Raw genomic sequence first — 15,842 nt, 5'->3', positions numbered from 1 at the left:
CAGTGTTGTGATGGTCCGTCGTGGTTGCCTTTTTCAGCATGTTTTTCAGCTGAAGAGGTGAAGACCTTGAACCTCTGCAGGGTTTGGTCCCACAGTGAGTTCCAGTTCTGCTTTGATGCAGACAGAGGAGCTTTGAAGTCCTCCAGAAAAAGTTAAAACACCTACAGGAGGGACTTTGAAACAGGATCCAATACCAACACCTTTATATTAATCATCTAATTCATGTCCCTGTAAGGTTTTTTTTTTTAACTTGTGGAAGTTCATTGGACTTTATCACCATGAGTTGTGAAAGTTACCAGAAGATTTCAATGAACGGTCAGATTGTCCAGCTGAAGTAGAGTCTGTGAACATATCAGAGAAGACAGAGAAACACTAGTAAGTTAGCAGCTGTAACCTGCGACAGACCGGCAGGACGAGGACAGCCTTTAGCTGGGTGAACTGGCACGGGTCAGGGTACACGGGTCAGGCCAAACCATCAGCTGTTTAAAAGAGAGTGCTTGGAGACAGATGGAGCTTGCCTCCAGACCCAGCCAGGAAGAAAATGTCAGAGGGAAAACTTTACCTGGTACAGAAAGGTGTAGAATTTAACTCAAGCCCCTCCTCTCGCATAATCAATGGTGTGTTAATGCCTCTTCTAATGGCCGAGTCCTCAGAATTTCTCTAGAACCATTTTCCTCGTCAGGCCGTCCCAAGTTTGATGCCTTAAACACGTCGACTCCTAAAAACCCCAAACTGTCGTTTGATTAGGTCATCAGTTAGAGTTACAACTGCAGGTTGAGTCAGTGGTGGAGATGGTAGATCATCTACTTCTTCCAACCCAAGTTAAGTATTACCGTACTGCACCCAGATGAGTGGAAGCACAGGAAATGCTCAGAATCCAGTTTGCACATGATCCTCTAAGCAGCCACACTTTGACTTTAACCACTGAGTTGTTGCATCTTCAGTGAAGCATTCCTGCTCTGAACTGGGATTGAGACAGATCTGCTGGAGGATGGAGGCAACACAGCTTTGATTGAAGAGACGACTTCTGTCCAGAGAATGAGAACAAGACGCTTCAGGCTGAGTGTGATGATGAAAATGCACACAGTTGGTGTGGGACAACACTCAACCGGAGGTTTAGAGAAACGAGGAAATCTTTACTAAGTTTGTGCTCATTTATTAGTATTTTGAATTTTTCAGGGGTTTGAAACTCCATCACACAGGGGGCCAAAATCCAAAACACACCTTAAGTCGCGGGCCGAACAGGATAAACATTTATTCAACACTCTTAAACATTTTTAAAAAACTTTATAAACATACGTTTTTACATAATTATGAACTAGATATATAGCATTGCTGTGATAATGTTAATGTGAATGCTGTAAGCTGAATTTGGCTGCTGAAGATACTAATGCTGAGAGCTAAAGATGATGAAATTGATAGCTGAAAACATTGAAGCTGATAGCTAGCTATGATAAATGCCAAATTAGCCTTAAAAAGACTTAGGTTAGCCAAAACAGTTAGAATGTAGCTGAAAAAAATAGCAACAGTCCAAAATAGCCTAAAAAACTGAAAACATTTTAAATTAACAAAATCAGCATGAAAAATGTTAGACTAACTCCAAAATAGCCTCAAAAACTTAAAAAATAAAATAAAAAAGCCTAAATTAGCTAAAACAGCTAGCATGTAGCTCAAATATTAGCTAAACTCCAGAATAGCCTAAAAATCTTAGTAAATATCAAAATAGTCCAAAAAGATAGCAGAATACCAATTTTTAAAACATTAAAACTGTAACTTTTTAACATAATTATGAATAATAAAATGTCATGAATATTATTCCAGAGTAAATCAACTTAAACCTTAAATAACTTTCAATATTTTACTCTCCATAAAAATATATTTTGTCAAAAGTATACAAGTTAGAATTGAGGTCAAGATAACATCAGGTCATTAATAACAATAAAATAAAATCATCAAAGTCACGACCCGGAGGGCCGGATCCGTGACTTTGACATGTGCTGTAAATAAATTAAACTGACCAGAGCTACAAACTCTTCAATGAAGATGCAGTGAAATGGTTATACTTTTTTTGTCCAACCGTAAACTAACATTAATCTGTCAGCTGTTAAATCTAAAGCGTGGTAAGAACAAAAGATTCAGAAGCTTTTCAGAAACCAATTTGTCAGTCAGTGGGAGCAGCAGAACAGCCTGTTTGGCTGGAATGATAAAGATTTTAAAAAAGAAAGTCTTGCATCACTTCTTCTGTTTGTTCCTGTCACAGAGTGAGTCAGGAAAAACTGTCTGCAGCAGTTATCCAAACTCGCCTGTGTTTAATCAGCCAGTGGCAGAAGCTGGACTGCACATGTGCAGAGAAGACTTCTGGACCACCATGGCTTCCTGTCCCCATCTCCATCAGGAGAGTCGACTGACTCCTGCAGGCAGAAACTGAGACCAACGGAAATGATCCATCGCAAACATTCCTGTTCCACAGTGCATTTCACTTCTTTATCTGCAGTTTCCCTCCGGTGAGCCTAAACTCTTTCAAGCTGCTGTTCTCCAAACTGCATGAAGGTGTTTCATTTGAGGAAATTTGGCGGCTTTTTCCACTCATTTTCAGGCCTATCTGGAGTTTGACAGTCAACTTGGACTCAAGCTTCTGAAAGCATCTTAAAGCAGGGACAGAAGAAAAGACTCGTCTGTGCAGCAGAGATTTGTCTTGGACACACGTTGGCATCCTCGTTTTGGTGTAAATACAGCTTTAAGAAAACCAAAGGCTTCAGCTACTTATAAAACCAGTTGAAGCATTTCCAACTGTAAGCATCCATTTCGTGCATGTTCACTGTCGCAATGATCATCAAAGAACAGCCGGCGAGATCATTCAGGTGTGATGAAGGTCTCACGTTTGAGCCGCGGTCTGCTTGGATCACATTGATCCCTCTGATGTGGATCTGCTGTTCTGACAGTTTCAGCTTTGCCTCCACATAACTCTGGTATCCAGAGGAACATGTGAAATGGACTTCATCATCTAAAGAACAGAAGATTCCACTGCGGTAAATCCCCATGTTCTGCAGACACAGGTGGACAGACTGGAAACTAGAGCTGCCACAAACCATCATTTTAATAGTCGACTAATCACCGATTATTTTCATGGGCAAACTGGATGTAAAGCACACATTTTAATCATTAGCTTTAACTAAAAAACTAGATAAATAGCATTACCTGTGATAATACTAGTATGAATACTGTAAGCTGAATTTGGCTACTGAATATGCTAGAGCTGATAGATGAAGATGATGAAATTGATGGCTAAAAACACAGCTAAAATAAATAGCAAATTAGCCTAAAAAACAAAAAGAGCCTAAGTTAGCCAAAATAGCTAGCATGTAGCTGAAATATTAGCTAAACTCCAAAATAGGCCAAAAAAAATCTTAATAAATGCCAAAATAGTCTGAAAAGCTAACAGAATGTCATAACTTTCAGCTTTACTACACTCTGACTCCATATAATATAAAGTAACGACTAATCAACTATTAAATTAGTCGTTGACTATTTGTATGGATGATTCGTTGTTGATTAGTTGACTAATCGTGGCAGCTCTCCTAGAAACAGAAGAGTCTTAAGGCACCTTTTGTCTTTGGCACAGCGACTTTCTTTGCATCCTCTGACACCTTCAACAAGATTGTCTGTTAAAAGAAAAAGCCTGAAAAGCATCTGACTGTGACAATGCAGAAGGCTGCATGATCATTTAATGACTGTAAACCCAAAACAGAAGAAGGAAACAATAAATAAGAAAAACAAAGACCTTAAAAAGCAGTGAACAGTAAGGAGTCCCCCCCCAAACTCATTCATAAAGCACACAGAGTCCTGAGGTTGAGCAACTTCCAGAGAACATCAGCTGTGACTCTGGCTTTCATTCATCAGACGAGACGCTCTGACAGAGGCCAACGGGAGAAAAGAGAGTTGGAGCAAACATGCTGGAACGCTCCATTACTGTTTTACTTTAAAACATAGAAGAACCGTCCAGCAGAGAGGAGCTGTTCCTCCTCGTGTTGCAGAGAAGACTCCACCTCTTCAGCAGCGGTACGGTCGTTACGCAACAAAGACCTCAAGAAGAAATGCAAATCACATGGATTTCTGTTGCTCAAGCTGAGTTTCAGACACAAGCTGCTGGTCTCTCTTGAACCTCGCCACCGCCGCCTCCTCCAAGGACACTTCAGGCTGGTGGGGGGGCTGGTCTGGTAGCCCTCTCTTTATGAACATTCAAGAATAACAAAGGCTTGAAAACTCCTGCATTTATCAGCCGCAGAAAACAGAAGGTTCAGGGTACAGAGTCATAAAGGAAGTTAAACAGAACTTTGATGAAGTAAAAAAGATGATTTATAATGTAAATCCTCAGTTGATTCACCTCCATTCTGAGGTCTGGTCTGTATGAAAATATCTCACTATAGAAACAGGATCCTCCTCTCTGCAGAGCAGCTGTGAGGGTTCATGCTGAAGCAGATCGTGGACAGATTCAGCAAACGTCAGTCCTCCATGAAAGTCAGCCGGCCGGGCCCCTCGTTCTTCATCCAGCGGCGGTACCGCTTCATCCTCGGGTCAGTAGCCATCTTCACCTTCATCTCCTCTTCTTGATCTTTTTTGTACGCCTGAAACAGATCAGGAGGGTTATTCATGGGAAACTCTTCAATGACTAGAGTTTCTACAAATAAGGGCAAAAAATGAAGAACACATGACCCAGCAGGCTCAGCCAATCAAAACCAAGTTTCAGTTACCCGTCAATCAAAAGACCACACCTCCGTTTGCACCGTTGAGATCCGAGATCAAGAGATCTGCCAGCATGAATGAAACAGACCTGAGGTTTCCTGTGGTCACTTTGACTCTCGTACTGAACAGACATTTCTGTTTGTATTCAGCCTGTTCCAAATTATTCTGCAAATATTCGTCTATGATTTTTCTAAATCCTCAATTCAAATAACAGCCAGCAGAATCTTCTTTGTCACTAACCAATAGATTTTAACCTCCTAAAGATAACAGTATTTTTTCCAAAATAAAAACCTTCAAAAGTTCAAAAGAGTTCCACAACAGTTATAGGTTCTAAAGTATTGAAAATGTTCATTTGTTGAATTTGCTTCATTAGAAGGTCGTATTTACTAAAATCTGAAGCTATTCCATCAAGAACATCTTCATAGATCAAGTTGAACTTAGGACTGTAATTTTGTAGCAGCTTCACAATTCTTGCATCCTTTGAACTTTTAGAGTTTCTGCTTGAATTTCTCTGAAAGATGTCAGAATACCCTCCAGAGCTGCTGTTTGGATGTGAACTGCCTCCATCCTCACAGAGATTTGGCTCCAAAGGTTCTCAATAGGGTTGAGGTCGGGGGAGGTCGGGGGTCACACCATCAGTTTATCTGCTCAAAGCAGCCAGTGATTCAGACGGATTCCTGCAGCAGAGTTGGAACATCGTCAAGATGAAGATGATTTTCTTACAGAAAACTCGGTTCTTCTTTTTGTGGTCAGTCAGAAACTCCACCTACTTTCAGAGGTCATTTTCACACCTTCAGGAACCCTAAAGGGTTCTGCCTCCCCCTTGCTCACATCACAGCCTTGTTGGGCCATGGTCTTCATCCACCAACCACACACTACCCCTCCACTGCACTCATCAGTGAACCAGACTGTTTGAAATGAGTCTTCATGTCTGTGTGGATCCACTGCAGCCGTTTCTGCTGAGTGTTGTTTAGGGGGTCTTATAGAAGGTTTACCTGCAGCCTCTGGGGGTCCTGGTTTGTGGAATGACCTGCTGGAGAGCCTCACGACCACAAAGACAGTTGACGTCTTTAAGAAGAGCCTCAAAACACATGTTTTTAACTTGGCTTTTAGATGGTTTTATTATTTTTATTGTTGCTTTCTTATCACACTTTTTATTTATATTTATTGTAATTATTATTCAGCTATTTGTTTACCCATGTTATTTCTATTCATATTTATCCCTTTTATTTTTAATGTTTTTACTACAGTGCTTCCTCTGGGGATTCTCTTAATCTAGGGTTCAGATAGCTGTATCTGGGGTCGGATCATCACTGTGCTCACCTCGACTGGGGCGGGTGGGGTGGGGTTCTGCACCCCGCTGGAAAGGATTGTAAATCAATGAAAGAGCATTTTGATGTTAGCTTTGATTATTTTATCAAGAACTCTGAGAAACCAATGATTGAATGTATTGATCACAGTCAATAAACATTGGAGAATTAGCTAAAAGAGTCTTTGGTGAACTGGAAGGAGAAAGAATCAGGATTTTGGAGGAAGTTCTGTCCGTGAAGATCTTCACTTCCTCGTCCAGCTGACATCTGGATCAGAACCATACGGCTGGACATTACCCAGATTGATGGATGTTTTTATGGAGCAGCGGTGAAGATTTATGCTAGAGAGACACAGAGCTATCATAATCAGACAGGAGAGATCAGGGGCGGAGCTCCAAAAGCCACTCCCCCTCAGAGGAAGCTTTGGAAACAGAGGTTCCAGATCTTAATTTTAAGACATTTAGGTTGTGGGATTTTGGTTAAAACTCCATAATCAGAATTAAAACATTATTGGGAACTTTTTTAAAACTAAAAAATATAACAGTCATATGGGACTTTAATGAATACAGAATCAAAATAAAATAAATTAAACCATATTCTGTATTTTCTCCTTTTATTTCCTGATATGCAAAAAAATATTGTATTTGCCTCGCAGACCGAGATCTCATTTAGATTTTAGCCCTTTGAGTGAAAAGGTTTGGGCACGGCTGATCTAAACCAACAGAATCAGTGCTTTTGCTAAAAGCAAAAAAAGCTTTTTTAGGTCTTTTTAAAGAGCTGATGATGTCTGCTGTGCTTTTTAAAGTAACTCATTTAGTGACTGCAGACTGAGCAACTCAAGAGTCATCTGCTCTTTTGCTTGCCAGCACTTGTGAAGACTAACGACAAGTTGTCAGCTGAACACACTAAGAGGTGTGTGTGTCGATGCAGTGTAAGGAGACCCACCTGGAACTTCTCTTTGATCCACAGCTGTTTCTCCAGGAACGTCTGTTTGCTGTTCTCCTCCAAACTGTCAAACTGAGACTGAGACATCTTCATGTACCTCCTGAGAAGCAGCAAGGCGGAGCTTAAGACATTTACAACAGCATTAGGGCTCAGGAGCATGATGGAGTGCACGCCACAACCCACCTGATGATGTAGAGTTTCTCCTCGTCTCCGTACTCCTCTCTGCAGATGGTGAAGCGGTAAACCCAGGAGACGTACCAGACCATGTAGCTGGTCAGGTAGTAGGGGAAGAGGACAATCTGACACAGCAGGATGTCGGTCAGGTTGGGCTTCTGGTAGCCTCCTTTGATGTCTATTTTGTTTTTGATGATGTCACGGATCACCTCCTCCTCCTGCTCTCGGATCTCCTCTTTGGAGCGGCGGTTCTTGCCTTTCTCTTTGGTGCGGTTGAGGAGGCCCTGTTGCTTGGCGATCTCTGTGGCCTGGATGCGGTACTTGGGGACCGTCATCAAGTAGTTGATGGCTTCATTGTAGCTGCTGTGCCAGCTGTAATACTGCAGAGACAGAGAGCCGGTCACTCTGTGAACTCGGACAGGCACCAGAACGGTGGAGTTCTGGTTCCTGCTGGACGCAGCTGCAGTTGTACCTGGAAGATGGAGATGGCACAGATTGTGACCAGAATCACAACCCTGACGTCCACCTTGGGGGTGAGGCGTCTGCGGTAGTAAGCATAGTAGTGCTGGTAGTACTCCTCAGGATGGTCCAGCATATAATCGTAGTCCCGCCTGGAGTCTTCATCCTGCACACAAACAGAGTTCCTCTAGTCAAACCGCCCCTGAAGGAGGCGCCATGACCCGCACGCCAGTCACTGACAGGAGCTGAACAGTCTGACCTTCTGTCTTTCTGATCATTGTAAACTAGTGCTGCCACAAACCATGATTTTAATAGTCGACTTATCACCATTATTTTTCCAATTAGTCGACTAATCGGGTCATGAGCAAACTGGATGTAGAGCACACGTCTTAACCATCATTAGCTTTAAACTAGAGCTGTCAGGCGATTAAAATTTTTAATCGCGATTAATCGCGTTTTGTCCAGAGTTAACTCGCGATTAATCGCATATTAATATGTGCCCTTTTTTTAAGGAAAAAAAATGTGTGCTTCGTGGAATTTAGCAGTTCTACATCAATTATGAAAACAAGAATGACAAAATTAATAGTTTTCATCAGAAATACTTTATTTTGTATCATTGTATTAAGATAAACTTTCTTAACAATAAAAGACTATAACATAAAATGCCTAACAAAAGCCCAAGTCCAAGTGAAGGGCATTTTAAATTCAAAACTTCAATCAACGTTCAGTAAAATAAAATAAAAAACATCAAAAATAACATTTCCATAACACTTTCATGTTCATTTTTTGTCAGGACCAAATCTTTTCCTCCTCTGCTGAACTACAGTAATAAATGAAATAGAGATTTATCATTTCCAATGAACTTTTGTTTTTTAAAACATTAAAGACTGAGAAAAGCGGGATACACTGTGGATAGTTTGACAGTCTGTTACTGCCGCCGCGTTCTCTGGCTGCAGCTCGATGCAGCGACGTGTCCAGCGGAGCTCACGCCATGAATATGCCGGCAGACAGACCGCTATGCTGGGGTTGGATCACGCTTAAACCTCCAGAACATTTAAAACGTCCCCCGGTGCGCTTGCTGTTCGGAACGTCGGGGGTCCGCAGCTCTCGGGACGCGAGCCGGTACCACCAGACGTGGTACTGGACGCGAACCGGAGCCGGGTTAGAGTGCAGGAGCTCTCCAGGTCCTAGCGCCGGGCCGGTTCTAGCTAGCAGCTCGGAGGTTGGAGACCCGCCCGTGATCCAGTGAGAGCAGCCGGTGAGAGGACGATGAGGGACGCCTGCGCGCGCAGTATGGAAAAGCACGTATGAGAAAATCCCATTGACTGTAAAAATAATGGACCTATCGAGCTATGAGGTCCCCCCATTATATACAGTCTGTGGAAAATCCGCGATTAATGCGTCAAAAAAATTGTCGGCGTCAAGCACGTGTCAGATTAATGCGTTTTTAATGCGACAAATCTGACAGCCCTACTTTAAACTAAAACTAGATATATAGCTTTACCTGCAATAATGCTAGTGTGAATGCAGTAAGCTGAAGATGCTAGTGCAGCTGAAGATGCTGAAGTTGATAGCTAAAAACGCTGAAGCTGGTAGCTGAAAACACTGAAGTTGATAGCTAAAAACGCTGAAGCTGGTAGCTGAAAACACTGAAGTTGATGGCTAAAAACGCTGAAGCTGATAGCTGAAAACACTGAAGTTGATAGTTAAAAACGCTGAAGCTGATAGCTGAAAACACTGAAGGTGGTAGCAGCTAAAATATTAGTCAAAGGCCAAATTATCCTAAAAAAATGACAAAAGCCTAAGTTACTGAAAATAGCTAGCATGTAGCAAAAATAATTAGCTAAACTCCAAATTAGCCTAATAAACCTTAATAAATGCCAAAATAGTCCAAAAAGCTAACAGAATGACATCATAACTTTCCCCTTTACTACAGTCTGACTTCATATAATATAAAGTAACGACTAATAGACTATTAAATTAGTCGTTGACTATTTTAATTGTCGATTAGTTGACTAATCGTGGCAGCCCTATTGTAAACAGTTTCAACAAACTCTAAAGGTGAATTCACACCAAACGCGATTCACGCAGTGACGGCGGCCAGTTTAAAAAAAAAAAAGGAGTCTTCTCCCCTGGGTTAACATGAGACGGTGAACCTTCAAGTTCAGCCACAGAGACACAGAAACACAGTGGTAGCAGCTGTCATACAGACACAGCCTCCTGTACAGAGAAAATCTTTCAATAATAATCATATAAACTCAAACATGGAGACATGGTTACTGATGTTTGTGCAGAACCCTTCACAAAATAAACCTGATTTATTTCTCAACATCATCTGTGTCTTCATTCTAATTGAGGTTTCCACAGACACCGTTCCTTATAACATCATCCTAAAACATGAACTGGTAGCTCCTCCCACATGCAGCCGCAGCGTTAAGCTCAGGAACATGTTTTTTGACAGACAGCAGTGAATTCGTCGCTTAATGACAGAGGGGCAGAGCATGCAAATTTGTTGCGCAAATCACGTTAGGTGAGCTATCAACATTTCTTCTCTTCAGTTTAGGTCCGCACAATAAAACACACATTATCAAAGTGATCTCAGCTCATGTATTGCAAAATACTTCATAAACTGCAATGAGTGCTTACTGTAAAAGTGTCAACACATGTGTTAAAGCACTTCTCTGTCAGCTTGAAGTATTAAACCAATTGTTTTGCTATATATCTTTTATTGAAAGTCATATTGTTGTAATATTAATCCCTCATATCGCACATCACAAGTTTTCCTCATATTGTGAAGACCTACTTCCTGTAGAATTTGTGAAATTGTAACACAAAAGTGGTCTGACATAAATCCAGCTCTATCTGTGCCGACTGCCCGATGACAGCTTATCGTCATGGTGACAATACATGAGGGACACTGAAACATGACGAACGAGGGGGTGATATGAAGCGATAATGCTCATTTTGTCTGTAAAGTTACAAACATTCAGTAGAAATCAGAGGAAGACTGCGACAGCAGAGATATGTCGAAGAGAAAACAATATGACACCAAACCAGACACAGACTTTTGTCACAAGACGGGTATCAACTTCCAGCAGGAAAACAGTCCTAAATTCTCACTCCGATTATCTTTAGATCAATTGTAAAAGTGTTCCCACTGGTCTGTTAATTAGGATGATGACCATTTCAGCAAAAAATCTGAAAACCTGTGTTGGTCTATGGGACATAGTTTCTGCAGAGCAGCAGGAGTTCATTAGACATTCACCTCCGAGTTCTGGGCGGGACCATAAGCCCATTTCCCATCATGCCTTTGCTTACACGCTCTCCCACTAGCTTACAGCCCCTCAGGACCCAACCTAACAATAACAGTGAAACAGAAATGGCGAGCAATATCGGAGCCATCCAGCCATACAGTTTTCAGAAGCCAGGAAAACAAAGACGTTTGTGGATCTATTTGACTGTGAGTGGATACATCAGAATAGCATTTATACAGCTGCTCTTGATTCACCACAATTTGAATAAAGATAGTTTTAATCATAATATTCTCTATTATTGTTCTCCTCCATGAGAAAAATGCTACAAAAACACGTAAAAACAGTATTTTCTAGAGAACTGTTGGAGTGTTGTATCTGTCAGCCTCTCTCAAAGATGTGCCCGCATGTTAAATGGGCTGATCTTAAAAATAGCTGCATGAGTTTCAGACCATTGACAAGACCATTGACTGTATAAAGACATCTGGACTGAGCAGCTCCTCCCCCAAACAGGAAGTACCTGCTGGCTTCTAAAAGGCAAAACCCCATAGACTTCAAAAGAGAACTAAACAGCTGTTGCCCAGTCATTCCGTTGGTCAGAATAAACATTCTTGATCGGATACATTTTTTAAAAATATTTTTCCTTTAATCCACATTAGCACGAGATACTCAAGTTATAAACTGACCAATCAGATTTGTTAGTTCAAGTAGGTGGTCTCAAGCCGAATGTTTGATTGACAGATTCACCTGAGCCACTTTTAATGGAAGGGGTGTGGCCTTCTAACAAGCTCCATCCTGATTGGCGAAAGTGGTTACCATAGAAATGTCGACTAAGGCCTATCACTACTAAACATCATCTGGTTCCAACATGGCAAATTCCTTATTGCAGAAATATGCTGTCTGAATTGACTTCATTTTGTTGAAACAGGAAGTAAAGCATTTTAGTGACGTCATAGTCAGTCCGTCCAGAGTCAGTGAACAGAACAGGGTTAGACCTGACTTTGATTTGATCCAACTCTAGGAAGAGAGGCTTTAATTAAAACAATACCAGACAGGATAAAGTTATGAAAGAGAATATTCCACATCTCCTAATGTTCGTGTTTGCTGCTGCTTTAAGAGGAACCGTTTTAAAATCAGCTTTCTGCGACCACCTTTAAAAGGAACTGCAAAGAAACCAGCTGTGAAAGTGGATGAAAATGGAGATGAGTAAGCAGCTTCAGCTGTATCTGAGTTTATCACAGAAGATTTGAACTCCTCTTCAAATCACTATGATTTTGTCTGAAGTGAGTTAAAGTTTGTTTCAAGTTAACGGCGTGGCTTTAATAACTGTAGCGGGACAGACCCTGGACCCGCGCAGACTCAGTAGAGAGGAGACCCCGCTACTCTTTCAAAACATCTCTAACTTTTACCGCCTTTGAAGTTGAGAGGACACGCGGCGCGCGCGGCTGACACAAGGACAGACCTTTAGCGTCTCGTAGGCCGTCGCGATGAGCAGGAACTTCTTGTGAGAGGACTCCTCCGCGCCGGGCTCCTCTGGCTTGTACCGGTCCGGGTGGTACCGGCGGGCCAGCTGTCGGTAAGCCCGGGCGATCTCCGCTTTGGAGGCCTCCCGGGTGACGCCGAGGACGTCGTAGCACACCTCGGTGCCGCAGTACAGACCCTCCACCAGCGCCGTGGCCGCCGGCAGGGAGGACACGGCAAGGAGGAGTGCCCAGAGGCGCCGCCAGGAGCCCGCCGCCCGCGGACCCGCGCCGCCTCCACCGCTGCTCCTCTCCGCTTCCATCTCCACCTGCGACGACTGCGGTGCGGAGCTAGGCTGCGCGCGCAGCGGCCAATCACCGTGGCAGGCTGCTGACGTCATCAAGGCGCGCGGGAGCAGGAGGATGACGAAGCACATAAAGATCGTTTGTTCTGGACAGGAAAGCTCCTGTAGCTTTCCTGAATGCAGTTTGAAGGAAAACATTCCCAAACTTTATGACCTTTAAAAAAGAATTGTAAATAATAATAATAATAATCCAATAAATGCAATAAAATACACATAGAAAACATAAAGCGTGAGACATGTGCTGCTGTTTGTTTAATGCAGGAGTGTCAAACTCAATCATACAAGGGGCCAAAATCTAAAACACACCTTAGGTCACGGGCCGAGCAGGATAACACTAAAACCCTTGCGCCAGCGAAAATTTGCGCAGGGAAGAGTTCCCCCCCCTCTAGTCCGAGAGCCGATTGTTGTGTCATGGTGGGTCACTGATGAGCCATTAACTTGCCCATGTATATGTTAATGTAGCATGTAGTACCTAATGTGTATTTGAACTGACAGGTTGTGTGGGGGTTGTAAATCTGAGTAAATGCAAAAAAAAGTCCAAAAAAGCTAACAGACTGTCAATTTTCAAAACTTTAAAACTGTAATTTTTTTTAACATAATTATGAATAAAAAAGGCAGGAATATTATTCCAGAACAAATCAGCCTAAACATAAAAAACTTTCAGTATTTTACTCTAAAAATATATATATATTTTGTTAAAATTATACAAGTTAGATAACATCAGGCCATTAAAAAAAAAAAAAAAAAAAAAAAAAAAAACATCTGGAGAGCTGGATAGAATTGCCCAGTGGGCCAGATCCGCCCCCTGGGCTTTGACTTTGACACATGTGGTGTAATGGAATAACCTTTTTAGTCTATTTTATTAATTTCCTAATTTGAGCTTTTTTTAAACAAGTAAATGAAAATTACAATAGTCGTGGATGTCGTTTTAGAGTATCTGTAACGTTTAGAAGTGACCATCAAATAAATAACTTCTAAATAACTTTATTTCAGCACTTTTTTACCAGCACAATGGAGTCCATTACTGTTGTCATATGTTCAGACATGTTTAGTTTTAAATACAATGAAGCGTTGTGTTTATTTCAAAACTTGTGTTGGGTTTATTTTCCCTGACCAGCAGAGGTCCCCAGTGCTCACTTAAGACCTCAAGAAATGAACCATTTTCCAACAGATCTGACTGAAAGGCCTCAAAGCCTGATGGGACTTCAGGTCCACGTCACAAAGAATGCTGAGCGGCAAATTAAAACAATATGTGGAATGATGGCCTCCCCAAAGATGAAAAAGGGAAATCCAGGAGAACTCCACCTCCTTGGGTTACCACCAGAGGGAGCGTCAAACAATCAACTTCAGAAAGACAGGAACTTGAGGCATAAGGAAACAAACATGTTTAATAACAGACAACACAAGAGAGGACAAGGACACCCCCCCACACACATACAACATCCTGTTGAGAAGGATTTTTGGTGTTCCGTTTATTTTTTATTTTACGTATTTATCACTGAAACAATAAAAACTGTTAAACAGTAAAATCAATAACAAACAAAAACAAACTGGTCCACTAGATCTGTTCACTGGAGTTAAAAGTCAGAGTAAAAAGATTAGTTTTTCAAAGTGACTTAAAATCAGCAAGGGAACTGGGAGACCTCACAGAAAAGGAGAGATCATTCCAGAGTTTAGGAGCTGCAGCTAAAAGGCTCTGTCCCCCCATCCTTCCTCAGAAGCTGCTAAATCTCTTTCTGGGTCACAGGGTTACTGGAGCCTATCCCAGCTTCTGTTTGTCAAAGGCACGAAACACCCTGAAGAGTTTGATGGTCCATTGCAGGGCCACACAATCACACATCCTCACACCTAAAGGGACAATTTAGAGAGACCAATAGGCCTACAATGCAGAGTACCTGGAGAAAACCCACACATGCACAAGAACACACTAAGAGCAACCAGAAAAGTCCCAGCTGGGATTTTAACCAGGGCTTTCTCACTAGACAAAAGTGCTAACCACTATACCACCATACCACCATTCAATAAATTGTTCCAATATAGCTAATCTGTTAAATTCTTATCTTTGTTCAGTTTTATCTGAAATGGTAAAATAGTATCAGTAATTGTAATTGTTTTGTTTTAAGTTGATGAAAAACATTCTCTGTGAATTAATCATTGGATCCACTAGTATGGATGATGATTGTTTCTGCTCTAATTACTTTTCACTCATTTATTTGTGTATCTTGATTTGACAGTGATTCACATGTTTATCAATGTACTATTTGCTAAAAATCTCTACAAATAGGTAGACTTAAGTACTACAACAGTAATACAACAGTAAACACTACCGGCATGAAGCCCAATGAGGCAAATTTCCTTTGTGATATTGGGCTATATAAATAAAATTTAATTGAATTGAAATAAAGGTTAGTGAGCATTCTCTTTGAATACACAATCTTTGAGTGTAGGAGGGAATGATGGTGTCAGTTGCAGTTCACTCAAAATATACTCCAATTGAACTTTTGTACTTGTTAAATTCTTGCAATGGTTGAGATTATTAAACGATTCTCTGACAGTTAAAAAAAAATTAGAGCTGTCAGGCGATTAAAATTTTTAATCGCGATTCATCGCATTTTGTCCTGAGTTAACTCGCGATTAATTGCAAATTTACATGTGGCCTTTTTTTAAGGAAAAAAAATGTGTGGTTCGTGGAATTTAGTAGTTCTACATTAATTATGAAAACAAGAATGACAAAATTCATAGTTTTCATCAGAAATACTTTATTTTGTAACATTATATTAAGATAAACTTCCTTAACAATAAAAGGCTGTAACATAAAATGCCTAACAAAAGCCCAAGTGCAAGTGAAGGGCATTTTAAATTTAAAACTTCAATCAACGTTCAGTAAAATAAAATCAAGAACATCAAAAATAAAATTTCCATAACACTTTCATGTTCATTTTTTGTCAGGACCAAATCTTTTCCTCCTCTGTTGAACTGCAGTAATAAATGAAATAGAGATTTATCATTTCCAATGAACTTTTGTTTTTTAAAAAGTTAAAGACTTAGAAAAGCGGGATACGCTGTGGATAGTTTGACAGTCTGTTACTGCCGGTGTAGGTACCACATCTACTCGGGGTGTCAGAACGGCTCGGG

The 15,842-nt window shown here is 41.1% G+C and overlaps 1 protein-coding gene and 1 long non-coding RNA gene across 2 annotated transcripts; one reads left to right on the top strand and one right to left on the bottom strand.

Moving 5' to 3' along the window:
• The first annotated feature begins 1,913 nt into the window (after nt 1-1,913).
• LOC118599439 lies at nt 1,914-2,751 on the top strand. Its single transcript, XR_004948788.1, has 2 exons — nt 1,914-2,504; nt 2,597-2,751. It is a non-coding gene; the product is annotated as an uncharacterized LOC118599439 (long non-coding RNA).
• Nucleotides 2,752-3,691: 940 nt separating this feature from the next.
• dnajc25 (DnaJ (Hsp40) homolog, subfamily C, member 25) lies at nt 3,692-12,758 on the bottom strand. Its single transcript, XM_024268532.1, has 5 exons — nt 12,345-12,758; nt 7,645-7,797; nt 7,182-7,552; nt 6,999-7,098; nt 3,692-4,625 (listed from the first exon to the last, which is right to left on the bottom strand). The coding sequence occupies exons 1-5, from the start codon at nt 12,741-12,743 to the stop codon at nt 4,503-4,505; spliced, it is 1,146 nt and encodes a 381-aa protein (XP_024124300.1). The 5' UTR covers nt 12,744-12,758; the 3' UTR covers nt 3,692-4,502.
• Between the last annotated feature and the right edge of the window lie 3,084 nt (nt 12,759-15,842).

Source organism: Oryzias melastigma, linkage group LG12 (assembly GCF_002922805.2).
Source record: "Oryzias melastigma strain HK-1 linkage group LG12, ASM292280v2, whole genome shotgun sequence".
NCBI lineage: Eukaryota > Metazoa > Chordata > Actinopteri > Beloniformes > Adrianichthyidae > Oryzias > Oryzias melastigma.
Note: the sequence above shows the minus strand (reverse complement) of the source record. Positions and strands in the feature narration are given on the sequence as shown.